Source organism: Octodon degus, unplaced genomic scaffold (assembly GCF_000260255.1).
Source record: "Octodon degus isolate 3935 unplaced genomic scaffold, OctDeg1.0 scaffold00045, whole genome shotgun sequence".
Taxonomy (NCBI): Eukaryota; Metazoa; Chordata; class Mammalia; order Rodentia; family Octodontidae; genus Octodon; species Octodon degus.
In genome coordinates this window covers 2,429,834-2,455,767 of record NW_004524621.1, presented here as the reverse complement: position 1 = coordinate 2,455,767, position 25,934 = coordinate 2,429,834, and the positions used below count along the sequence as shown (strand labels likewise).

Genomic DNA, 25,934 nt, shown 5'->3' with positions numbered 1-25,934 from the left:
TGTGTGTGTGTGTGTGTGTGTGTGGCCAGCTCAGCCCACCAGGGGGCGGGGCTGGCTGGCATGTAGTGCTGGGGATCGAACCACTGTCCCTGTGCTTTGCTAAGCTTGTTCTAAGTAGGTGCTTTAGACCACTGAGCCATCTCACCAGCCCCTACAGATATTTCTGTTAGCCTGTTTCACTTGGCTGTTCTCCTGATGTTCTCATCATCAGCCACCAGTTGGAAATGTTTCACCCCATGAAGCAGTCTGAGCAGAGCCTCACAGGAAGCAAGTTCAGCAGGTGCTTCAGGCACAGCTGTCTGACAGCAACACCTTAAGATAGTTGAGTAAAACCAGTGGACCAAGTCAAAATTTCAAAACTCTGATAGAGAAGCACATGGATTTGTGAGACCACTGACCTAAGAGTCAGTGGATTAAGAATTACAGAGGACAGCGTGAATTGGTAAAAAATGGCTGCAGTTGTGTTTGTAAGATTGCTGGTGTCATTTTAATGACTTATTTTCTGGTTATACAAAAAAGTGCTTTGTCATTTCATTTTTAGATTTTTGTAGATCATAGCAATTTTATCAATTCTGCTTTTATAAACTGAATTATTTGTAAATAATATTTTATTTTCTTTGCCTGATCCCTTCAGAATTCAAAAATTCTCCTTGACTCTATTGAATTAGAATGTGCATTTTACTTTTTTGTGGCAATAAACTTACTTGCACAGATTTAATAAGACTGTCTTCCTTCTTGTCAGGAAATAATAGAAAACCTTGTTGATACAGACAGGCCTTTCCTAATACATCATAGTATTAGGATGTCTATTTAATCATTTATGACCAGATGTTTTTATTTTTTTTATTTTTTTTTGAGTTTGCTTTTTTTTTACATTAAAATTTTTTTTTGTTTTTTTTTTGTTTTTTTTATTTTTTTTTTATTTTTCAACAAATAATACACTGCATATATTCTTCTTAGTGGTTAATTGCTGTACAAGATGCGGACCTGTGATCCTATTTACAAACACCATTAGAACAAATCATTCTATTCATTAACAGAATGTAACTATATATCTATCCCAACCACTTTGAATACACAGATACAAAATGGACATTCATCGGTATACCCCATTTTTTCTAAGTTCCGTTATTGAATATTATAGGTGTGTAAACTCAGCAAAATATTCTAAAAGAGTCCAGTAGCCCATAATATCATTGGGTCTTCTGTTTAACTTGACCAGATGTTTTTAAAAAACAAACACCAACTTTATGGCCCAAATATTTGCTTACAAAGCCATTTTGAGAAAACTAGGTTAGCACTTGACCTAGTAACTTAGTACACACAGCCTAAGACAAGAAAAAGTTTCTTCTTTTTTTTTTTTTTTTTTTTTTGTTTTGTTTTGTTTTGTTTTTTGAGACAGGGTCTCCCTATATAGTTCAGACTGGTCTTAAATTCACTATGTAGCCCAAATGGCCTTGGACTCATGGTGATCCTCCTGCCTCAGCCTCCAGGCACACACCACCATGCCTGGCCCAAAAAAAAAAAATTAAAGGCATAATTTTGCTTATGATGCTTAATATCATTTGATAAACATACATTTTCTACATAAGTGCCAAAGGTCCCTATTTTTAGCTTAGATGAGATTAACTTTCTTGCTGACACTTCTCCACAATGTTGTTTACGACAATATGACACTGTGACAAGTCATATCATTTCCATAAATCATGAATCTGTCTTCCTAAGGCTACTCACACTTTCCCCATGTGCATGCACAAACTCCTCCAAATCCAAGTAACACAACAGCACCAACAGTCCTAGCATGGACAGTGTCGCTAGTTACTGTGCTGTCCACACACAAATAACTCAGGTTCCTGCACTTCAAGCTCCTCATTTGGGAGGAGGAGAATCAGACTAGATGGGCTCTTAGGTCTCTTCAGACAGGTTTCACATTCCCACAACCATCCTTTTCCTTCCTCTAAGGACAATTTCATAAATTATGACCCCTGCAAATCAGGGTAAGTTCTAAAATCTAAGACTGTTGGCAACAGCATGGATAGAGCTGGGAGGTCACCATGTTGAGTGAAATAAACCAGACACAGAGAGACAAATACCTCATGGTCTCATCTGTATGCAAATTTTTAAAGAGCTGATGGGAGAACAATGGTTCTAAGGGCTGGAAAGAATAGGAGGTGCGAGAAAGGGCAGAAGTCTCTCCACAAGTACCAAGGTACTTAGTTTCATTCTCAGACAGGGGTATGACGTCTGGGCATGCTACTGCACTCCAGGGTGCTTTAGACAACAACAATGTCTTCTGAAATACTATATGGAAAGAGTTCAAATGGTCACACCATAAACAAAATGATAAATGGTGGAAGAAATAAGTATGTGCAGGCAGATTTAAGTCAAGCACTGTACACATGGGTCAAGATATCATATAGGACACCCTAAGAATTGGCAAGAGAAAAAAAGATGTTAAAAGAAAATGACCTAAGATGAAACATATCAGAGACTAAAATAGATTTATCTTACTGTTCAGATATCAAAACCTCAGTTTTTTTTAAAAGCTTGTTGCAATAAACAAACCTGCCCCACTTACCTCCAATTTGAAAAATTTACTATCACCATATGTCTTACTTTTCTCTCATTGCTGAGATGAAATACCTGGTGCCCAAAATTAAGGGAGGAAATGTTTATTTAGCTCACTATTGTAGAGGTTTCAGTCTGTAATCAGCTGGCTTCAAGGCAGGGTGGCACATGGCAGAGGGCAGCGGTTCATGGCAGCAGAAGACAGCAAAAGCAGCAAAAGCAAAAGAAGAGAAAAAGAAAACCTCTTCTCCGCCATTATATTGTATGCAGGCTACCCGCCCTAGGGCAGGTGTGTCACTCACATCCCCAATCCTAGCACTAGACAATGAACCAATCACAAACTCTACATCTAGCTGCATCAAAAAGCTCACTTCCCTTAACCACATGAGGCTTGGGGCAGGGAGAGGGGGTGTTCAGACACAAACAAACCATCACACCATGTATTTCACTAACCTTGGCATGTCAGAGAATCATTGCTTCCAGCCTTAGAGCTGAACATTTCCTATGAGTTAGGCATTGTGTTTGCTCTGAGCTTGTAAATGTAATCATAGATCCTGAGTTTTTCTCTAAAAATGTAGTTCTTACATTGCTCTCTGAGTCATAGGTTTTTATAAAACAGAAATTGCTCCACACTGACTTTTCTTTTCACCTACAGAAGTTATGGAAGGCCTTTTGCAAGATGGCTCCCCTTACTTGCCCCATCTCTGGTCTTCATCCACTCTCAGGATCTACATTCCCAGAAACCTTCCTATGCTACTGAAGATCAACCTCATCAAGTGGACCAAGAACTCAATTTCATTGTCTTCACAGGCGAGTCCATCTTCCCATAATACCTTTACTGTCTTGTTCCACATGCTTAGCTCTTATTAGATCTTCAACTACTGAGCAATGTGTTAACACTCTGAGGAGACTATCTTATTCCATTTTCTGCTGCTTGAACAGAATAGCTGAGACTAGGTAACTTGTAAAGAACAGTGGTTTATTTGGGCTCATAGTTTTAGAGGGTGATGAATCCCAAAGCGTGGCATCAGCATGAGCCTCATGAACAACAAAAAGTGGAAAGGCAGGCATGCATGTTGGAGGACACAAAGCACCAGGTAGCTTCACTTTATAGCAACTTGCTCTGATGCCTCCAATCCAGTACTGTAAGAAGTCAGGCTGGAGAGAAAAGCATTAACAATCTAATCCTGTCTGAAAGGCTCCCCCTGCCAATACCACACTGCCACTGCACTGGGATTTCCGCATGAGCTTTAGAAGAGTCAAACCACAGGGAAAGCTTAGTCCGAGTCCTAAAACCAGAAGGTCAGCTCCATATTTACATCGACAAGTATTCCATCAACTGCAGGCTGCTAACATACATCTACCCCTCTATACCACAAAAGCCTTTCCCTCTGCCAGTCCAGTGTCTAGCAGTATGTGCTCAAATGCATTTTCTTGAGAGAATAAACTTTAAATATGCAGCAGGAACACTTGACAGGTGAGATCGTGTACTCCTTGTTTGTGGCACACCAAATAGCACACGGTATTATCTGCAGAGTTAGGTATAGCTACTTTGTTAAGGATTCAGCAAATCAATCTCTTTGTTATGAAAGTCAGATAATACAGGGTAAATGGGAATGATATTTTAGCCCAGGAAATCTAATCTGTTCCCCCAAAACATACCTACTGCCTTTCACCAATTATTTTATTATCTGTCAATTATGTTGTAATCAATTATTACAGTGGGGTTTGCAAAAGAAGATTTGTTTTGTAATGAAAATGAAACATAATAGAAAATTTTAAAAATACAACTTCATAATTGGGCCGTCAGACTCAGCCAGCCTTGACTACACAATTGCAACTCAAAGATAATATGACTTGGCCCTATCTGAACACCTGCACAATGGCCTACACTAATATCCTGTTTTGCCAGCCTGCTACAAGGACCCTTTACCCAGGACAGGCTAGCTCTGTCAAGGTCACACTAAATCTCACCCACTTGCCCAGACCCTGACTTTCCCCAGACCTTGCTGACTCATGATAAATGACTGCCTCCAAATAAACCTGCCCTGGACACATCTGCCTGACAACATATGACTCAACATGTGTAGCCAATCATAGACTGACCCATTACTGACTCTGTACTTCCTGCTTACAAAATGTATATAAGCTGCTATTTTACTCTGTCCAGGGCTGGTGCTTTGGGAAGATCACCATCAGCCTGTTGGCAATATGAATAAAAGTTGCCTTCCAACTCCTTGGTGCAAAGTGTTTTCCATCCAATTCACTACAGTTTCTGCAACAATTGACTATAATTTCTTTTTAATGTGTGATATGTGGAAAAATAATTTTCTCTCAACAATAGGTATGAATTATAGATTCTTCTTTAGAAGGTGGAAAAATGCTTAGGTCTTCTCTTATAATTGTTCATTTCAGAATAAAATATTAGCATGACAGATACCACCATAAATGGTAAAGGGGGATTTTTAAATTTATGGTAATCTTAATGGTAGATAATTTGTTTCTACAAATATACTACCTTTCAATGCAGAGGTGTGAAGAATGTATTGGATTGATACATGTAACATGAATCCATTTATATAAAACACTGAACTCAAATGTTAGGGTTACAGCATGGAGCTTTATGACCTGAAACAATCTGCTCAAGCTCTTCTAGCTTCATGATTTATATATTCATATATTTTCTTTGACAGCTATTAAATGGTATTATGTGAATAGTAGAGTTTTTAAGGCTGAATTCTATTTGGAGTCTCATAGAAATGATTAACTTAGTAGTAGCAGAGTCTACTACTGCTGCTTTAAAGATTAATAAAACTTCTACCATGGCTCCCTAAGAGAGTAAACAAGATATATCATGTAAAGATACAGATTCCCTGTACTAAATGTGGTCATTATGTGTACCTGAAATGTACCAATAAATTAAAAGGTACAAAATGTTTTAAAAAGAAAATTCCATAACATCAGATAGCAATTATCCAATTTTAAAAGTACAAAAAAATATGAGATATTGTCTGTAGAGACAGCCAGATAGGTGTAAAACTAAAGATGGGCTAGATCCATGCTGGGGTCCTCCAGGAAAGGAGGAAAACAGGAGTGAGGAAGTACCCCAGGAAAGTAGAAACACAAAAGTATAAGAAACAAGAGACAAAACATAAGAAAAGTGAAACACTAGTCTAGGAGAGCCAAGCACTCAAGTAAGAATAACTCAAAAAAGAAAAGAAAATAGAAACTGAAGAAAATGCACCCCAGAAAGACTCCCAACACTTTTCCAGAACTGAGGTGCAAGTTGCTGCTCCCCCTTTTGGCTAAGATCAAGTGCAGAACTGAGGTGTGTGACTCTCCAAGGTTAAAAGGTTCAGCAAGCCCAGTCCAAATAAGGAAGAAATAAATTTTAATCAGATGAGTACATGGGTAATATTAGGAAGGTCAAAGTCCTAAAAGGATTATTATAGAAACAGTAGGCACTGCTCAAATACTACATGTTAGATATGCCTTCTCTTCCCTGCCTTCTTTATCATTTACTTTGGTGCTGAATTCTGGGACAGAATGAAAATGCACTGTCTCTTAACAGGAATAAGTTCAACACATCTATTATAAATATGTGGACAATCAGTAAGAGAGCAGATTTTAAATGTTCTCAACACACACATACACACACACACACACACACACACACACACACACACACAATGTGTATGTCACTTAGCTCAACTTGGCAATTCCACACTGTACTCATACCTCCAATCATCAAAATAATAAATGCTCATTATTTTTACTTGTCAATTAAAGAATATCAACCAAAAACTATACATTGATGGATATGAGGACAATCTGGCTGTGACATCTGTCACCCTGTTGATTGGCAGGGCTGATCTGGCTGGCTGGCAGGTTGTCCCTTTCCTTCCTCACCACCACATGTGTGTCCCTCCTGAAGCTGTGTGCTCGGTAGAAGAGGATGACCATCTCCAATAAAGGAGGCCTGTTCCTCAGTCAAGGGTATAGGAGTAGCTTTGCTTCCTGCTAGAATCTCTAAACAGGCTCTCAAAAAATATACATTGAGTTATAAAAAACATATGTAAAACAGAAACAAATTTTTTAAATAGAATGGAGTACCCTGAACACCAAGGAGCTTAAACACACTCACATCTGGAAAAGAGTGAAGCCGGTCAGTGCCCACAGCAATCTGTGGCACCTTCCAAGTCCACAAATATATAGGGTACCTTGGTCTCACTAAGAGTTACTGGCAACTTATCCTAAGGAAGTACTTCAAAAGAAAGAACATTATTTTTTGGCAATAATTACTGCAGAGTTATTTGTCATTTTAAAAAATGGTGAATAACCCAAAATTCAAATTATAAGCAAATTATGGCCACACGAATTTGATAGAACAATAGGTAAGCTATTTATGGGACCGTTATGAAATGTAACAGCATAAACAGATTTAAGATAACAATTAGGGACCATGAAGTTAGCTCAGTGGTTTAAGCACCTGCGTAGGCAAGCACAAGGACTCAGGTTTGATCCCTGGTACAGCATGGAATGCTGGCCCACCCCAGGCACGCCAAAGCAGCCACCAAAACTGGGCATGGTGGTACACACCTGTAATCTCAGCACTGATGAGGCTGAAACAGGAGGATCACTATGAGTATGATCTGTGTACTGAGGCCCTGTACTAAATACATAAAATTTAAAATAACAATAATAATATTAATAAAATTTTACACATAGGAATTTTACACATAGTAAGCCATGATGTGCCAATATGACAATATGTAACAAAAGTTATGATGGCTACAGGCACAACCGAGATCACCCTCTCCTGTGGGGAAAGAGGCTCTGTGGCTTCCTCACCACCACCAGCCCTGCTGGGCCGGGCCTCAGGCCCTCCATTCCGTCTGGCCCCTCTGCTGGCTCCTTCTGTTCCTCCACCCAGCTACAAGCTCGAGGCCTGCCCCATCCCTACCTGGTGTCCTTGACCTAACCCTCTCTCATGTCTGAGTTTCATCCAGTTCCCTGACTTGGACTCTGTCCACACGTGCTCCTCCAGCAGGACTCTGCTGAGACACAGGTGTTCGCTCCAGGTGTTGCTCTAGTGTAGCCTCCCTCTGTAAATTCCATCTTCCACAGGGCTGCCGCCCACAATGACTAGAACTCATTATTCACACTATCCCTTCACTCACATTCAGTTCACCAGCAAGCCTTCGCAATGCTTCCACCAAAATGAGTCCTAAAATTATCCACCTCCTTCAGGGTCTCTCCCCACCACCTCATCCAAGCTGCCAGGAGTTCAGCTGCATTACAATAGTTTTTCCACCCTTTGGAATCCATTTGTTCCACAATAGCCATTTCTTTTTTAAAGAAGTAAGGGTATGAGAATCCTCTTCCTAAAGCACTTACAATGTCCTCACTGTACAGAAGAAAGACTTCAGAGCCCGGTCACAGCCCAAAGGCTGCCTGCCTGCCTTGGTCCCCTGTCCCCTCCATCCTGCATCGAAGACCTCAGGACAGCTCTTACATAGGATGGAGCCTAGGGCCTCACACATGCTAAGCAAACAAATGTCCAGCCACTGAGCTCCAACCACAGCATGTATATTTGAGTATTATAAACTTTACTAAATCAAAAAGAAAAACAGGAAAAACATAATCTTAAAGTTTTCCGTTAAAAACCTGGCATTATCTATACACGAAAGAATTCTTAGAGTATATTAAAGTCATGTCACCAGGGCCGGCCAAATAGCTCAGTGGATTAAAGTGCCTGCAAGCAAGCGCAAGGGTCCAGGGTTTGATCCCTGGGCCTGCTGTGCCTACCTGCCCCCAGAGTATGCTAAGATGGCAATTGAGACTGGGTATGGTAGCATGCTCCTATAATCCCAGCTCTTGGGAGGCTGTAAACAGGCGGATCACTACGAGTTCAATTTAGTAGAGAGACCCTAAACACACTGTAGACCCTTCCCTAAAATATATTTTTTTAAATTAAAATTTAAAAAGTCATATCCAAAACAGAAATGACACAGAAAAAATCAACATGGTTCTGGTAGAAGGATGACATGCACATTCATGAAGTATTCCACACATGTCCAAAAAATCATGCTAACATAGGGATCATTGGGCATTAAGCCATGTTGCTTGGTCTTGGTTTATTGCAACCAGCATGGAGCATGTTCAGCTTACCTTTGACCCTGGAGGGGGAGCCAGACCAAGGAATGAATAAATGATATTCTCTTCTTTGGCAGAGAAGAAAGAGTCAAAATCCTGGAAGCAAAGAAAAAGAATGTTTATATGCACTGCATGCCTATAAGCCAGCATGTTTATCAGAACTGATTCTTTTAATTTACTGCTCATTAAGTTAGGAGCTAACACTGAAGACTGGCTCAGTTTGCCTTGTCAGAGATAACTAAATCCAGAAGTTAAGAAATCTAACCACACACTTTTTGTGTACTTCCATTGTGCAGTACAGAATCATGAGAACACAAACAGCAGCTCGTGCTCAGGAACTGCTGATAAATTGCAAATACTCAGTTAATGGTTTTGCCACAAGTTTTATGTCTTTAACTAGTAATTTGGCCCTCCAGATGTGGACCCACTCGGTCCTGAGACCACAGAGGGCAGGACGTCCCTACTGTCATCAGGCAGACTCATCTCAAGCCCTTCCACCACCGGGAACCCTGGAACTGTAGAGGACTCTAATCGTGGAGGACTTAGAGTCAGGCTTGCCCTTCAAAGTGGAAAAAACTACAGAGGAACTGAGATCCGGAAGCACGCTGGAATCTGCAGCCCACTCAGGCCCCAGGTCCACCTCCAGTACTGGGATTTTCAAAGCTGGGAAGAATTTTGGTTTGTGTAATTAAAATGCAAAAGTCCTGCCCGCAGGTCCTCTTAGTACTGTCCATCACTGTCCTCAGGGCCACAGTGTGACACTAGCAGTACTGCAAAAGGCTCACAGGAGAGGAGGTGGCTCTCCCAGCTCTAGCTAATGACAACCATGGAATATTTGCAGTTGTAAAGCACAGTGGTACTGCAGTTAGCCGTGGTCATTACACTGCTTGTGTCCAGTCACCAAACTCAACAGCTTAGAGCTAGATAAGGAGAACTTTGTGGTTGACCAGATGTGTGATGTTCATAAGCTGACACCACTGAATGAGGAGGAAGTAAGGGGGGCAGTTGAAAATTATAGTAGTGAAGAAGCGTCCATGAGAGTTGGTGGAAATACACAGCCAATAAAGTTTTGAACAAAATAAATACAGAAGCTGTGAGACTTCTTGGAGGACAAGGGAGCAAAGAGCTGTACAACAAAGTGTCTAATCCTGACACGCCCGCCAGCATAGCATTTGCTGAAGTTCTGAGATTCACGGAGCTGACGGGTCTCATGAAGCAGATAGGAACAAGGAATCCAGGGACCAAACAGGCATCTCCATGAGCGGATCTGAGAACACCACTGCATGTGTAGTGCAAAGCTGAAAGGAGCATGAGAGGAAGTGGTTGTTTTTTTGATGATTCTGAAGTGAAAGATATTGAAGAGGACTTTTTGAATTCTGTTTCTTTTTCTACATCTCCAACAGTACAATATATATATATATATATATATATATATATATATATATATATATATATATATATGGTTAAACAGGTCTGGCCAGCTTTGGTAAAGTTGATTACAACAGGCAATCTTTTAGTTTATCTCTTAAAGCTACTGGATATTATGGGTCTCTCTAGGTTTTTACATAATGGTGAGATTTGAAATACTTAAAAGTCATGTGAAAGCTGGGCATGCTGGCACACATCTGTAATCCCAGCTCTCGGGAGGCTGAGGTAGGTGGACCACTGCGAGTTCAAGACCAACATGGGCTACAAGGCCAGCCTGAACTGTCTCAAAAAGACAAAAACAGAACAGAACAAAACAAGCGTTAATTTTTAGAGTTTATTTTCCTTCACAGAGACAGGTGATGAGTTAGCTCCTGGGAACAAATTTATATAGGCTCTTAATTGAATCACCCAAAGTGGAAACATTTGTATCTTTTGGGTTTACACCCAGCTTTTGGGACTGCTTTTTAAAATAAAGCACAGGGATGGGGAGATGGCTCAGTAGAATAAGCACTTGCCTGGCAAGCAGAAGGGCCTGAGTTCAATCCCCAGTTCTGCCAAAAACAAATAAATAAATAAAAAATAATATAAAGCACAGGTATTGTATTCTCCATATTCTGGAGAAAGTATCAGCACAGTGTTTATACGTCTGTGCTTTTGCACCTAAGAAACATAATCTCACTCCATAGATTTAGCTTCATCACAGCCATGGAGCCGGATCTCTGGCAGGCACAAAACCTAGAATGTGGGTGCTCATGTCAAGGGTGCAATTCATGTCTTAAATTGCTTTCAAAAGTGTCCCAGAAAAGTCAGACTGTCACCTTTATCTTCACAAGAATATATATTTCTGAAGCAATTTCTGTGTGCTAGCACATCTTTAGGGGCATGGGCTAATTGTATCTCTTCATAGTCATATTCTGCACAATGTACATGTAATACATCAAACTCGAGGGAAGATATTGCCTAAAATTTGACTTCTTTTTTTTAGTATTAGTACCGAGCATGAAAAATGTTGGCTTCTTTCTTTCTCTTTCTTTCTTTCTTTCTTTCTTTCTTTCTTTCTTTCTTTCTTTCTTTGGCACAGGGTCTTGCTCTGCAGCTCAGACTCATAGTGATCCTCCTGTCACAGTCTTCCCAATGCTAGGATTATAGGTGTGCATCACCACGTCTGGTTTCGGTGGCCCATGTGGCGTGCCTGGTGTTCTGGGGCCTGCACAGCATGCTGTAACAGGGATGAACCTGGGTCCTCGTGCTTGCCAGGCAGGCACTTAGACCACCGAGCTATCTCCTGAGCCCAAATTTAATTTCTTTAAAAAACTGAGAGGTCAATAAAATTTAAACTGCTTCCCTGTGTAAAAATAAATAAATAAATAAATAAAGTTGTGATCATGGCTTCAGTGTAGCAGGGCAGCATGAACAGAGACAGACCTATAAACAGCATGTGAAAGGTTATGAGCGAGCCGGGATTACAGACACATAGGGAAAGGGTAGACTATTTAATAAATGTGGTAGAGAGGGCTGAGGTGTAGCTCAGGTAGAGCACTTGTCTCACAGGTACAATCCCTGGGTTCAATTCCCAGCACCACAAAAAATATACATTTAGATAGATACATAGATAGATGTAGCAATTAGTTATCCATATTTTTAATTAGAATTATATGTCTACCTCATGCCATTTGCAAAAAAAAAAGGTTAATTTTATTTAGCCCATGCTTAAAGTAAATATGAAGACAAAGTTAATAAAATTTTAGGTGGCAATATGGGGAATTCATTTTTTATTTCAGTTAAAAAAAAAAAGTAGAGAAAAGCCACAAACAGAGAGAAGATATCTATAACACATATAAGCAACACAAGAGGAGTAGATTCTGCACTGTACACAGAAGCTTTGGACGTCACAGAAAGCACATGCGCATAGAGCCCCACACCCACAGTAATTTACCACTCCACATCCACTAAAGTCCCCAAAATGTGAAAGCTGGACAACGCTAAATGTCACAAGGACAAGAAATGCTGAAAGGGCCGGGGAGATGGCTCAGTAGGATAAGCGCTTGACTGGCAAACGCAAGGATCTGAGTTCAATCCCTGGTTCCGCAAAAAAAAAAAAAAAAAAAAAAAAAAAAAAAAAAAAAAAAAAAAGAAATGCTGAAAACAGCCACTACGAGCAAGCATGCAACTGCCAGAAGCAGTTACAAATACACTTGCACCGTTTTCTAAACAAAACACACTGATATATTTGTGTGCTCCAGGAGCCCCACTGAGCACAACATCTGTATGTCAGCCAAAACCCAGAAAGCACACAGCTGGTTTTTCTAGAGCAGAGAGCAGGAGTAAACTATAAACACCACCAGATAACATCAGCATAGCTTTAAATATGGGCAAAAGAAGTCAAAGGATGCATACAGTAAGGGCCCACTTACATAAAATTCAAAAAATATACAAAACAAATTAATACATTGTTTAGGTACACATGGGGGCAGTAAAAGAAGGGGATGGAAAGCATGGAATTCATTTGGTGGCTGTGTCTGGCACTGACCGAGGGTCACCTGGTCACAGGAAAGTACACAGCAGGCTTCTCAGATTCTGGTAACGTCACATTTCTGTACCACATAATGTTATACGGTTGTTCTCTATATCATTCCCCTTGCATATTGCAAAATAGATTTTTAAGAATGTAAAGTAGAAGCCAGCTTTGGTGGTATAAGCCTCTAACCCTTATACTTGGGAGGCTAAGGCAAGAGGATGGAGAGTTCAAGGCTGCCTTGGACTGCACAGTAAGATTCAATCTCAAAAAGCAAGTAAGCCAGGTATGGTGGTGTACTGTAATCCTAGCACTTGGAAGGCTGGGGCAGAAGGAGCTCCATGATTTGAAGGCAAGCCTGGACTACATAGCAAGACCCTGTCTCACAGAACAAAGACAGGGAGAACAGTTTTGTTCAGTGACAGAAACATCCTGAGAAGCCCTCTCCTCATCCTAAATAGGTATGTTTTCTGTCTCCCTGACTTCCCTGCACACCCTGGACTGCTCACTTCTCTGCTGAATAAGTCACTCCTGGTTGTGCTCAGGCTTGGGAAAGTACCCAAACTTTACCTGGGCTAAGATGCATGGATTCCAACCTGTCATCAGCAGATGGGCCTGCCACATGCAGCAAGGCTTCCATCTGGTGTCCCCTTTCTGTCTCCAACTGTCTGCCATCCCCTTGGGATTATGTCTTCATCTGTCCTGCACAAGGCCCAGAAGCTGGAGCTGGCAGACATATGCTGATACTTAAGACCACACCTGACATCCAATCCCCACTGCTCTGGTGCTGACAAATAGGCCCTATGTGTCCTTGACGCTTCCTTCCCAAGCCGCCACCATCATCAGGAAGATGTAGTTGACTGGGAGCCTAAGGAGCAAGTGAGAAGATTTACATAGTAGTTCTCCCTACAGTCTACAACCTGGGCATGTGAAAGAACACTTTGACTCACTCTCCGGACGTGAGCCATTTTCACCCTCACATACCCTTCAGAACTTTTGAGTCTCTTACAATGTGAGTCTACAATACCAATGACCATTTTCATCTGCTCTCTGGAAACAAAGTTCTCTGCTTCCTTAATGTATTTTTGAGTATCCACAGACTGCAGAAAAGCAAATTTTGTATACAGCATATTGTTGGATTTTGTTTCCTAATCCACTGTGCCAGTCTATTTCTCTTAATTGGTGAATTGAGTCCGTTTACATTGATGGTTAGAATTGAGATGTATTGACTTACGTTGTTATTTACCTGTTGTCGTTTACTCCTTTTTCTCCTGTGTTTAATTGCTTGCCCTATTTAGTTGGTTGCTTCCGATCTCATTTGTGAAGTTCTGATCATTTTGGTCCCTCTCCAGAACATCTTTCAGTAGCCTGTGTAAGGTTGGCTTTGTCATCGTGAAATTCTTTAGCTGTTCTTTGCCATGAAAGTATTTCACTTCTCCATCAAACTTGAAAGAGAGTTTTACAGGGTATAGTAGTCTGGGCTGGAATTTGTTTTCATAGAGAACCTGAAGTACTCTGCTCCATGCTCTTCTTGCCTGCATGGTTTGTGAAGAGAAGTCGTCTGTAATTCTGATGGGTTTTCCTTTGAATGTGATCTGCTTCTTTTCTCTAGCGGCTTTCAGTAGATTATTCTCTGTGTGTGTGTGTGTGTGTGTGTGTGTGTGTGTGTGTGGCCAGCTCAGCCCACCAGGGGGTGGGGCTGGCTGGCATGTGGTGCTGGGGGATTGAACCTCAGTCCCTGTGCTTTGCTTAGCTTGTTCTAAGTAGGTGCTTTAGACCACTGAGCCATCTCACCAGCCCCAGTAGATTATTCTTGTGCTGAATTTCTGGGATCTTGACTATTATATGTCTCGATGTGTTTTTCATTGGGTTGAGGTTACTTGGCGTTCTGTATGCTTCAGTTACCTGAATGTCAGATTGTTTCCTCATATTTGGGAAGTTTTCTTTTTCTTTTTTTTTTTTTGTTCATTCCATACTTTTATTACTTAATATACCCATACTTTTATACATCCAATGCCTTAAATTTCTGAAGAGCTAATTTTAAGGAAATAAAGTCCTTCCTTAAAACAAGACAGAGTAAAGATTCAAACAGCACTGACCTTTGACCTCATACTTTGAAGACTCAAGATTTATAAAAGCACTGCTTTCTAGGCATATAGAAAGATGGCCATTTGAAAATAAATGACTTAAGAATAGATCATCAATCAGTCTCGTGTTCTCTCATTGAATATGTAGATACAGAAGCCATAAAAAGTTAGAAAAAAATATTCCAAAGAATAATTCTTCTTTAAAAAACAAAAGACTTGCCGCTTGGTTATTCAGGCACAGACATTAACAAAAGAACTAACACCCATGGAAAACATAATATATTCAAATGCATTTTCAGGAAGATTCCAAGATTTGACACAGGCACAAGGAAAAACAAAGACAAGTATAAACAAGGTCAATTATAGACTGACCTCTATTTGAAATGTGCATAAAAATATAGTTCAGTTACACTTCTTAAAAATAATGATTGAGATAAATTTTTTAATTCAGGTCTTCTCAATCATTTGGAAATACCTTTGAGTTGAATTCATACATTAAGGCAAATAATGATCTGAAGTATTCATTTAATCAACTGTTTAATTTGAATTGTTATTTCGGGGAGAAAGTTGGTTAAAAAAATTATTGCTACAAAGGAAAACATACACAAAAAAGTCTTTAGGCTATCTTAACACAAATTACTAATCAATGTCCAAAATGGTTAAAAAAAAAAAAAAAAAAAAATACAGAGAACAAAATACTTGCCCAATTTATCTTTTCTAGGGTAAATATTCCAAACTCAATGCATACTTGAAAATTCACTCAAGAGCAGCATCTAAGTTCAAATGATTAGTATAGATATACTAACAATATACATCTATTATCCTTAACACCAATAAGGTAATAAAAATTAAGCTTAAAAATTATACAAACAATTTATTGGATCTTCTAAGTTTGGTAGCTATAAAAACTAAACTAAAATTAGTATTACCTCCATTTTATTAAACAAATGCCAAACATTTAGAAATTATATAAAACAATTTCAGTGTGTGGAATGCATGCAACATGGGTGTTAATTCATTAATTTAAGCTATTAAAACTCTTACCCCCTTTCATAATAGGACAGAAATTTAAAGCTCCTTCTCAGTCTAATATATTAATTTTCTTCAGGGTGCTCACTAGGAAAGTCAGCAGGCTCTTCCTTTGCCACTTCCTCCTCCCTTTCTCCCTCAGTGCCCATGACACCCCCCTCTGCTCCCTCTTCCCCCACTGGCTCTCCTCCCTCTTCTTCCCCCTCCACTCCTCCACCTTCTCCCACTTCCTCTACTTCCTCTACTTCCTCCATTTCCTCTGCTTCCTCTGCTTCTCCCCCTTCCTCTACTTCTTCCTCCTCTTCATCTTCCTCCTCTTCAATAGGCTCATCAATCTTTTCTTCATCCTCTTCATCACCTTCTATTTGCTGGTCCTGAGAATGATCTTGATTTTCTAAGGGGTTCTCACCCTTAACAAAATGTTCGTACCGAGCCTTTACTATTGGCTTATTTAAAATGCTTGTAGCAGTCAAGACACTCTCTCTTTTTATTTGTTCCTTATAAGCCTGCTCCCCTCCGATATGATCAGGAGATTTTAAGTGCTGTTGAACTGAACTATGTAAAGCTGGGATATACACACTGCAAGTGCTGCAATGGACAGTCTCTACTTTCATCATGTGATCATCAGCAGTAACACCTTCCATAACATCTTTTTCAATTACTTTGATTTCTGTTTGATTATTTGTCTGTTGCTTACGAATGGATGTTTTCTTGAATTTATTCACCATACATTCATGCAAGAATTCCATAACTACTTTATCAAATTTGGTTTGTTTCTGAATATAATCTAATGTTTCCTGGTGTGAAGAACTTTCCAGATGCAGTTCAATATCTTTTTCTTCAAACGTTCGGAATTTACAAAATGAATATGTGAATGCCATTCTTTATTCATCTCCGTATTTCTCACTGCTTTTTTCTCTTCGGCGCCTTTGTTTTTCTCGCCAAGCCTCAATTCATCGCTTTTCTTCTTCTTCATTTTTTGGATCAGATTTTGTAGGTGATTTGCTGAGGCTCATCTTCTCCATAGGTTTTGCTAGCTTAGGTTTCTTGATAAAGGTTCCACCAGGCTTATTAAATGGCTGCATCATTTTTCTCTTTATTCTTCTTGCAACAGCAACAGTCACATTGGTGGGTTTGTTTTGATAGTCAACAACAATGCCAGGTCTATGAATGCTTCCAAAATCACCCATATGTCCTCAGCCTCAGCCTCGGCCTGTTGATGGTCCTCCAAAAGCATCATAGTTTCTGCTTCCAAACGTACTTTCAGGATAAGCAGGCGTTCCTCTCCCCCGAGAGCCTACAGGTGCAGGCTTCATTTGGGGTGAAGAAAAACTGTTGTAGGAAGAGTAATTCTCTCTTCCTCTGTCCTCCATAAACCCAGGCCTCAATTTTGAACGGGAGTAAGGTGCTTCCCAGCTAGACCCGCCCTGGTTTCTACCTCCGAAAGAGCCAAGGCTATTCCGGTAGGAGCTCTCAAATCGACCACCATAACTACCCCAAAGCGGCTTTGTTCGGGTTCATTAAAACCATAGCCAGATCTGTACAGATCTCGCCCACCCAGAGAAGACCTGGAGTCGTAAGACTCATAAGGTCCAAACCTGCTACCCCCACCACCACCACTGTGATTGTCCATGCCATATGACTGGTTTAGGTAGGAATCCATGGATGTTTGACCCCCATAGGATCCATGGCCATAGTCACAATCCATCCCTCCATAGGATCCAGGGCCATAATCACGATCCATTCCATTAAAGCCCTGATAACAATTCCTGCAAGCAGAGTGAGTATAATCGTCCTTAAAGTCCATGGAGGACGCTCGGGACTGAGGGTCGCGGCGGGGCTGGGCTGAGTCGTAGCTACAGAAAAGCACCCGAGATTCGCGGTCCATGCCAGCAGTCTGAGCAACCGAGTGCTGCGCCGCGGGCAGAGAACCTTGGGAAGTTTTCTGCTATTACTTCTGCCCATATTTTTTTAATGTCATTTGTGTTCACTCCTTCTTTCTCATTGATGCCTATTAGTCTCACATTATTCATCTTTGCATCATCTTGCAGGTGATGGATTATTCTTTCCTGCATCCTTATTGTTTTTAAGAGATCCTTTCTTACCTTTTCACTAGCTGCACCAGCATCTTCAAGATCTAAAACTCTTGAAAAATACCTGTTCCATGTTATGCCTAAGATGCTTGATATTCAAACAGATAGTGAGGTTAAGCTTAACAGCCTAGGTTGTACTGTAATAACAATAAGCTTGTCTTCTGGATGGTTAACAACCTAATTTGCAGACCAAAATTAGAGAAAAAAGAGGGCTGCAAGGAAAGTCAACATTTTGGCCCTAGCCTTCCAAGGTCAATTAAGACTCAGGACATGTGAGAACTTGTACTGTAACGGCATGTAACTCGGTAGTGTCCCAAATTTTCTGATCAAGGAGATGATGGGACCAAAGAGGAAAGTGATTGATGATGTAGAGTGTCCCTAAGGACAGTCACATGGAGAGAAAATATTTCTCAGGCTTTCACAGAGAGCACATTGGCCAAGCAATGGCCATGACTCATCCACATGGCTGACCCTGACAAAGGTTCTACAATCTGAGGTACAGGATCTCAGGATAAATCCTAAGCGGATTCCACTGACCTCATCAGACCCAAAAGCTACAACTCTTGTTGCATAGATCCTGCTTTACCTTGGTCTTAACCATCCAGCAGAAAAGTATAAAAACGAAGTATAAGAAGTAAAGCCATGGTGTTATGTTGAGCTGTAGGAGACTAAGGTCAACAATTTCTGACATTGCCAGTGAAGTGGAAGACCCAATACTATTATGGACTACTGAACTCTTTTTAGAATATTTTGCTGAGAGGCCAGGGAAATGGCTCACTAGGATAAGAGCTTGACTGGCAAACGCAAGGATCTGAGTTCAATCCCCGGTTCCGAAAAAAAAAAAAAAAAAAAATCTAAAACTCTGTCTTCACATTCACTTAAACGGTTTTGCAAGTTTGTGATTGAGATTTTAATTTCCTCTATATCTCTTTGACTCTGCTTCATGCGATCTATTTCTTTCCTGTATTGCTCATTCAGGGAATCCGTCATTTTTCTAATCTCCTCTATTTTTTTTTATCAATTTCTTCTTTAGAAGTAGTTAGAAATTCTTTTACTGCAGTGTTTTTTTCCAGATTGGGTTTTCTCCCTATGTTTCTGTAGTTGCCTCTTTACTTCAGATGCTATGAGTTCTGAGAATTCTTTTTTTATTTCAGAAAAGAATTGCGCTCTGATTTCCTCTATATCTTTCTGCTGTTGCTTATTTACTATCGACGCTATTAATTCATGCATTTGAGCTGAGCTGGTGTCCTCCGCACTTGTTCTGGGTGGGCACTGGGTTTCATCCATATGTTTCTGCATTTAATTCTTTAGTGCAGATGTTATTAATTCAGGGATTTCTTTTTTTTATTTCCAATCTGAAGTCCTCTATATCTTTCTGCAGCTATTTCTTTATTTCAGAAGCCGTTGATTCATTGCTTTCAGCTGTGTGATTTCCAATTTGTTCTGTGTTAGTGTCCTCTGCACTTGTTATGGGTGGGCTTGGGGTCCGAGGTTGCATTTTGTTCCTTCTCATCATTTTGTGTAGCACTGTCTTCTGACCTTTGTTGTAGATCTTTGTTGTAGTTATAACCTTCGCACGTACTGAAGTTCAGGTGCAGATCTACAAAGTTTGGACTTATCCAGCTGTGCCTGGCTTGGGTCTGGCTGCTGTGCTCAGCTCCTTCCCACTGCTGCCCTTGAGGGTGAACCTGTTGTGCCCCTGTGGCAAGATGTTCTGCTCCTGGACTAGCTGGGTGGATCTACCCTGGGTGGATCTACCCTGTATGCCAGGCCTGAGCTGTGCCTGGAGGGGGCAAGGTGGAGTAGGGGGAAGAGGAAGCTCTCCCTCACACTCACTGGGTCTGGGCTAGGACTGGGTCTAGAGGTTCCCGGAACGCGACAGAAATTCCTACTCGGCAGGCGGGGTGAGGGAGGTGCTGCGGAGTGGTGGGGGGCCTCCCAAGGGGGTGGGAGAGGGTCTGGCCCACACTGCGCCTGGGCTGGGACTGGTCCTGCCAGCACAGGGTAGCAGGAAGCTCTCCCACACACTCACGGGACCTGGAATAGGACTGGGTCTGACCTGGGCTAGAACTGGGTCTCAGAAAAGCAAATTTAACAAAGCTTTTCAAAAAATAAACCACTGCGTTAGCTCTCCATCACTATAACAAAATACTTCAGACAATAAACTTATGAAAGAAAAAGTTTACATTAGCTCTAGCTCACACTTTTAGAGGTTTCCTCCAGTCCATGATTGATTGGTCCCATTACCTTGGGCTTCTGACAAGGCAATACATCATGACAAGAGGATCTAGCACAGCACAAACACACACCTCATGGCCAGGGAGCAAGAGAGAGAAGTCAGGGACTAAGGTTCTACTATACTCTTTTTTTTTTTTTTTTTTTTTTTTTCGGAACTGGGGATTGAACTCAGGCACTTGCGCTTGCCAGGGAAGCGCTTATTCCACTGAACCATCTCCCTAGCTCTACTACACTCTTTTTTTAAAATTTATTTTTATTTATTACATTTATTTATTGTGTGTGTGTGTGGCCAGCTCAGCCCACCAGGGGGCGGGGCTGGTTGGCATGTGGTGCTGGGGATCGAACCGTGGTCCCTGTGCTTTGCCAAGTTTGTTTCAAGTAGGTGCTTTAGACCACTGAGCCATCTCTCCAGCCCTCTACTATACTCTTGAGGCTATGCCCCCAAGGACCCAAAGCGCTCCCGCTAGGTCTCACTTCTTAAAAGTCCCACCCTCTCCCAATGCACCAAGCTCAGGCCAAGCCTTAACTCTACAGACCTGCGGTGGGCAATCTGGGTCTAAACCATCACAGCTACTGATAGCTCTCTGAAGATAGAGCTGCAAAGGATTTAAAATAGTTAAAGTCTACAGCTATACCACCCTGAATGCTCATGATCTCATCTAAAATAGTTAAACATAAAATAAGGTGCAAGTCAATCCCTGGCGTGCCACACTGAGACAGGACTGAGACTGTGTGTGGTGGCGCGAGCCTGTAATCCCAGTGCTTGGGAGGCTGAAAACAGGAATATCACTCCAAGTCCGATCTGGGTAGTGAGACCCTGTAAATCATGTACTAAATACATTTTTTTAAAATAATAGGGTGCAACCTACAAGCCGGCGCAAGGGTGCGCTGAGATGACAATTGAGACTGGGTGTGGTGTCAAGTGCCTGTAATCCCAGCTCTTGGGAAGCTGTAAACAGGCAGATCACTATGAGTTCGATCTAGTAGTGAGACCCTGAACACCCTGTAGACCCTTACCTAAAAATACAAAAGTAAATAAATAAATAAAAATTTTAAAAAGAGTGAAAAAAAATAGGGTGCAAGCTCAATGGATCCATATTTATAATAGGAAAATACATAAGGGGACTGGGGATATAGCTCAGTGGTATAGCAAGGTAGAACAAGCATAAGGTCCCAAGTTCAATTCCCAACACAGAAGAAAGGAAAGGAAAATACATACAGTAAAAATAAGTATTGGGGGGAAATTTTCTCTCTCCTCCATGATCAAAATGAAAAGAAAAGCCAGGCAGGACGATGTACACTTGTAATCCCAGCACTTGGGAGACTGAGGCAAGAGGATCATTACAAGCTCAAGACCAGCCTGGGCTACAAAGACAAAAAAAAATAGTGCTGGATAATGGAAACATGGGATAAAAGATGTCTATCGAGTTTTATTTTTATAGCAGAAAATAATTGCAATGCCTTTCCTTTAGGCGTAACACAAGAGCAAAGCCAAGGGCCTCAATATGCTCCTACTGTAGCTGGCTTAGATTCATATTTTTTTTATAGTCTAAATTAGAAGGATGCTTCAAATAAGCAAAAGTAGAAGTGGAATCCTATCTTCATTGGAAATATATTAGAAGAAAACATGAAATTATTATTTTGATAATACTTTAATGTAGAAAGCTTTCTAAACAAGTTTCAGAGTCCAGGGACCATCAAGAGAAAAAAAATAATATATTTAGGGGGCATGGCCCTAGCTCAGGCCTTTAAGTGGCTGCTTCCACAAAGCTCTCAGCCTCAGGTTGCTGGAGTTCGAACCTCACAACTCTCCCGCTGGCCAAAAGTGCCTTGAAGCCATTCGAGGAACAACAACAAAAATAATAATAATAATAATAATATATTTATATGCACAAAAAGTTCCAAGGTTCTATATTACCATGAAATATTCTCTGAAAAAGTCAAAAGGCACCTAAGAAAGGCTGGGAAAAATATCTGTATCTATGGTAGATGGGCCACTTCTTTTGATATCCAAAGACTCTTAAAACCAATAGATATTGCCTACAGCCCTATAGAAAATGGCAAAGAATATGTATAAGCAAGTCATAGAAAAATAACACTGCTGCTGTCATATAAACAGAACTTGAAAAGATCTCCAATCTCCAACTTCACCCATAAGGAAAGAAATCCAGTCAAGACGGTGAGAATTCATTTTTCATTTATCAGGTGGCAAAGGCCCAAATGTTTTCTATGCATAGGGTTATCAGTGCCACCAGGAAATGGCCACCCCAAACTCAGTGGATGGAAATACAGGCTGGTGCAGCCACAATAGAAGGCCACCTGCCAGTAGGTACCCGATGTGTGATGCGTACAATGTACTTTAATTCCACACATCTACTGGGAATTTATTATATATTCATGCTCCGTAGAAAGACCTGCCTTATAAAGGAGCCTCCTGCACCTTACCTCAAGTCATATGCGAAGATAACTGGTGCAGAACAGTGAAAGACAGAGTATTAAGCCAGGCGCAGAGCGCTGAGCAAGGGCCCTGCATGCTGATCCGGGTGGCAGCTGCACAGCCAGCCTGGCTTAGGTGTCGGTCAGAAACAGGAAGGGAGTCGTCCCCCTTCAGGCCCTTCAATGTTAAGTTTCCGATGTGAGAATGTATTAATTTTTCAGTTGACAGAAATTGTTTCTGAAAAAATAAAACCAAAGTTCCTCACTACCATTATCACACCCCCCAAAAAAAAACCCTACTAGCCCTTTCCTCATCTAAGGGGAGGCCTCCCTATTAGAAATGTAACAGGTGGGGGAGGTATAGGTAGGCTAGGCACGGCCGTGGGAAGGCAGGGCTAGGCTAAAACCACAAAGGAGTGCAACTAGACCGAATGTTCCCCTAAATACAGAAAGACTGCTTGAAAACAGTCCAACACCCACCCAACTAGCTAAGCACCTAAGCAGTAGAACTCAGCCATCTCAACTCATACGGCCCCATACTGTAAATCCGTGCAGTGCCCTGCGTATGAATGTGCAGCAGAACTTCAGAAAGGGACCGCATTTGGAAGTGAGGTATTTTTAGGTGTAATCTGCTAAAGGCCACATGGGCCACAATGGCTTGGGGTGAATCCTATTCCAGCAACTACTGTCCTTACAGGAAGGTGCACAGAGACCCATGTGGGGTATGGAGTGATGCTCTTATAATTCCCAAAGTGAAACAGACTCTCCCTCAAAGCTCTCTGGAATCTCTGGAAGGAATCAATGTTGTTAGCTTCATGGGCTGTATAATCTGGATTTTTAACTACTCAGCTCTGCTGTGCAATGAAATGAGCTCCAGGCAATGAGTAAACAATCCCTGCAGATGTGTTCCAAAAGCACTTTACTTACTAAACCTGACAGGGGCAGGATTGGCCCTCACGTGCTTGATGACATGTGCTTTAGATGAAAAGCACCTGTCACTGGATTAGGATTCACCCTAAACCAATGTGGCCTTTAGCAGATTATTTAAAAATATTGTTTTCTTTGTTTGTTTGTTTGTTTTGTTTTGTGGGGGGGTTGTTTGTTTGTTTGTTTGTTTGCAGAACCGGGGATATGAACTCAGGCCCTTGCACTTGCCAGGAAAGCGCTTATTCCACTGAGCCATCTCCCCGGCCCCAAAAATATTGTTTAAAAATATCCTACCTTCATATTCAATCCCTTTCTGAAGTTTTAAGTAGACATGGGGAGGTGGGGGACTGCATGGATTTATAGGATGGGGCCATATGAACTTAGATGGCTGAGTTCTCTTCTTCAGGTGCTTTAGATAAAAAGAAAACCCATGCCAAAGAACAAGCGGTTCTGGGCAGCAAGAAGATAATTACAGCTGGGGTTAGACTCTCAGTCCAGTCCTGGCACCTAGCAATGGCATGCACCAAACTGTCCCTTCTCATTGACAGAGATCTTATTCCCCCATCTGAGAAATGATCCCAAGGACAACTTCCAGTATCCCTATTCTAAAGTTCTTTGACTTGTTGATATTTTTCCAGGGGTGCTAGGACTTGAGCCCAAGGCCTCACTCACGCTAGGCAAATGTTCTACCACTGAGCTCCCTTTTAGCTCCCTAAGTGTTTCTTTTCAATAACCCAATTTCCTAAATACAATCTGTAATCTCTGAGGAAGTGGTGATCTTGTGCTCTAATGAACTGTTAAATGTGTAAAACAAAATTGCTGCTAAAATCAAAATATCGGGGCTGGTGAGATGGCTCAGTGGTCTAAAGCACCTACTTAGAACAAGCTTAGCAAAGCACAGGGACCGCAGTTCAATCCCCCAGCACCACATGCCAGCCAGCCCCGCCCCCTGGTGGGCTGAGCTGGCCACACACACACACACACACACACACACACACACAAATAAATAATAAAAAATAAATAAATAAAAATAAAATCAAAATATCCCAGAACAGTTTTTAGTAATTAGATTAATTCACACAGCTTCATCTTAGATCTAGAGTATCTGCCCTTCTGTAGATGGACCTTGATCAAAGTGAGAACTGACCACGTGTTCATGTGGAGGCTGGAATCTGCCCACGACAAAGCTGAGCAGAAGTTCTTCCCAAGGGTGTGTTTCACTTGAATAAAAGACTTGATTCTTCAAAATAAGGCAAAGAAAAAGTCAAAAACGAAAAACAAACCTAAAACATACAACCAAAACAACTTCTGCATCATTGTGTTATTGTTTTCACCACTTCCTAAATCTTAAGCATTGATTATTGACTATGGACTCATCCTCCAGCTACTGGATGGTAGAAATGCACCGTGAGCAGACGGAGGGGACCGACCCCACCTGCGATCTCAACACTGACCTGCTTGCAACAATTCCTGATTCGCATGTACACACAGAGGGGTTTTCCACCCGGGCAAATGCTCACCCCACAGTACTGCTCTTCGTTGAAGATCTGGGGAGGCAGAGGGATCCCATTCTGAGGCTTTTTCTCTCCAGGAACGTTCTCTCTCATCCACCGTCGATTGTCTTCATCTCCAGCTATGTCGAGTTCCTTAAAGTCGATTTTGTTAGCTTCTAAAAAGCCCACCACTTCCTGCTGTTTCTTCCTAATCTGGTCAGGAGCAGAAAATAAATAAATAAATAAATAACCACAAAGATGTTTTGGATGATAAAAAAAGTATTTTTTCTGACACATAAATTAAATCCTGGTCTGGGGAGATAGCTCAGTAGAATAAGTGCCTGCCTGGCAAGCACAAGAACCCAAGCTCAATCCCCAGTACCGGAAAAAAAAAAAAAAAATCCTTTCTCTAGCTTTACCATGCAATGCAAGTAATTCTGTATTCAGTAAATAATAAAATAAATAATAAAATCACACTTCATTATAAGTGACACAGTTTAAATGACAGACTTTTAAATTCTAAGATTTTTAACATCTTTTTTTCTTCTTAGGGTTTCACTATGCAGTTCAGTCTGTACTTCAACACTTTATAGCCCAGGGTGACATCAAAGTCACAGTAATCCTCCTACCTCAGCCTCCCGAGGGCTGGAATCACAGGCGTGTGCCACCATACCCAGCCAGATTTTTAACGTTATCAATGTTTAAAGCATTGTATAATCAAACTAATTAAAATAGAGGTGCTTTCATTGTATTTTATTTGCAGTATTTAAAAGACATAATTACAAGCTTTCTTGACTAAAAAAAAAGTAAATAAGAATCAGTTAGCGGGGCTGGTGAGATGGCTCAGTGGTCTAAAGCACCTACTTAGAACAAGCTAAGCAAAGCACAGGGACCACGGTTCAATCCCCCAGCACCACATGCCAGCCAGCCCCGCCCCCTGGTGGGCTGAGCTGGCCACACACAT

General features: G+C 41.1%; 1 protein-coding gene and 1 pseudogene across 1 annotated transcript in view; both read right to left on the bottom strand.

Moving 5' to 3' along the window:
* The window catches only part of LOC101592417 (SH3 domain-binding glutamic acid-rich protein), a 58,174-nt gene that overhangs the window by 26,228 nt on the left and 6,012 nt on the right, over positions 1–25,934 (bottom strand). Inside the window, exons 2-3 of the mRNA XM_004631935.2 lie at positions 24,998–25,183; positions 8,740–8,820 (exon numbers count right to left, since the gene is read on the bottom strand). Of these exons, the coding sequence (XP_004631992.1) occupies positions 8,740–8,820; positions 24,998–25,183 (267 nt within the window). The remainder of the gene's footprint in view (positions 1–8,739; positions 8,821–24,997; positions 25,184–25,934) is intronic.
* Positions 15,674–17,659, bottom strand: LOC101592294 (annotated as a pseudogene).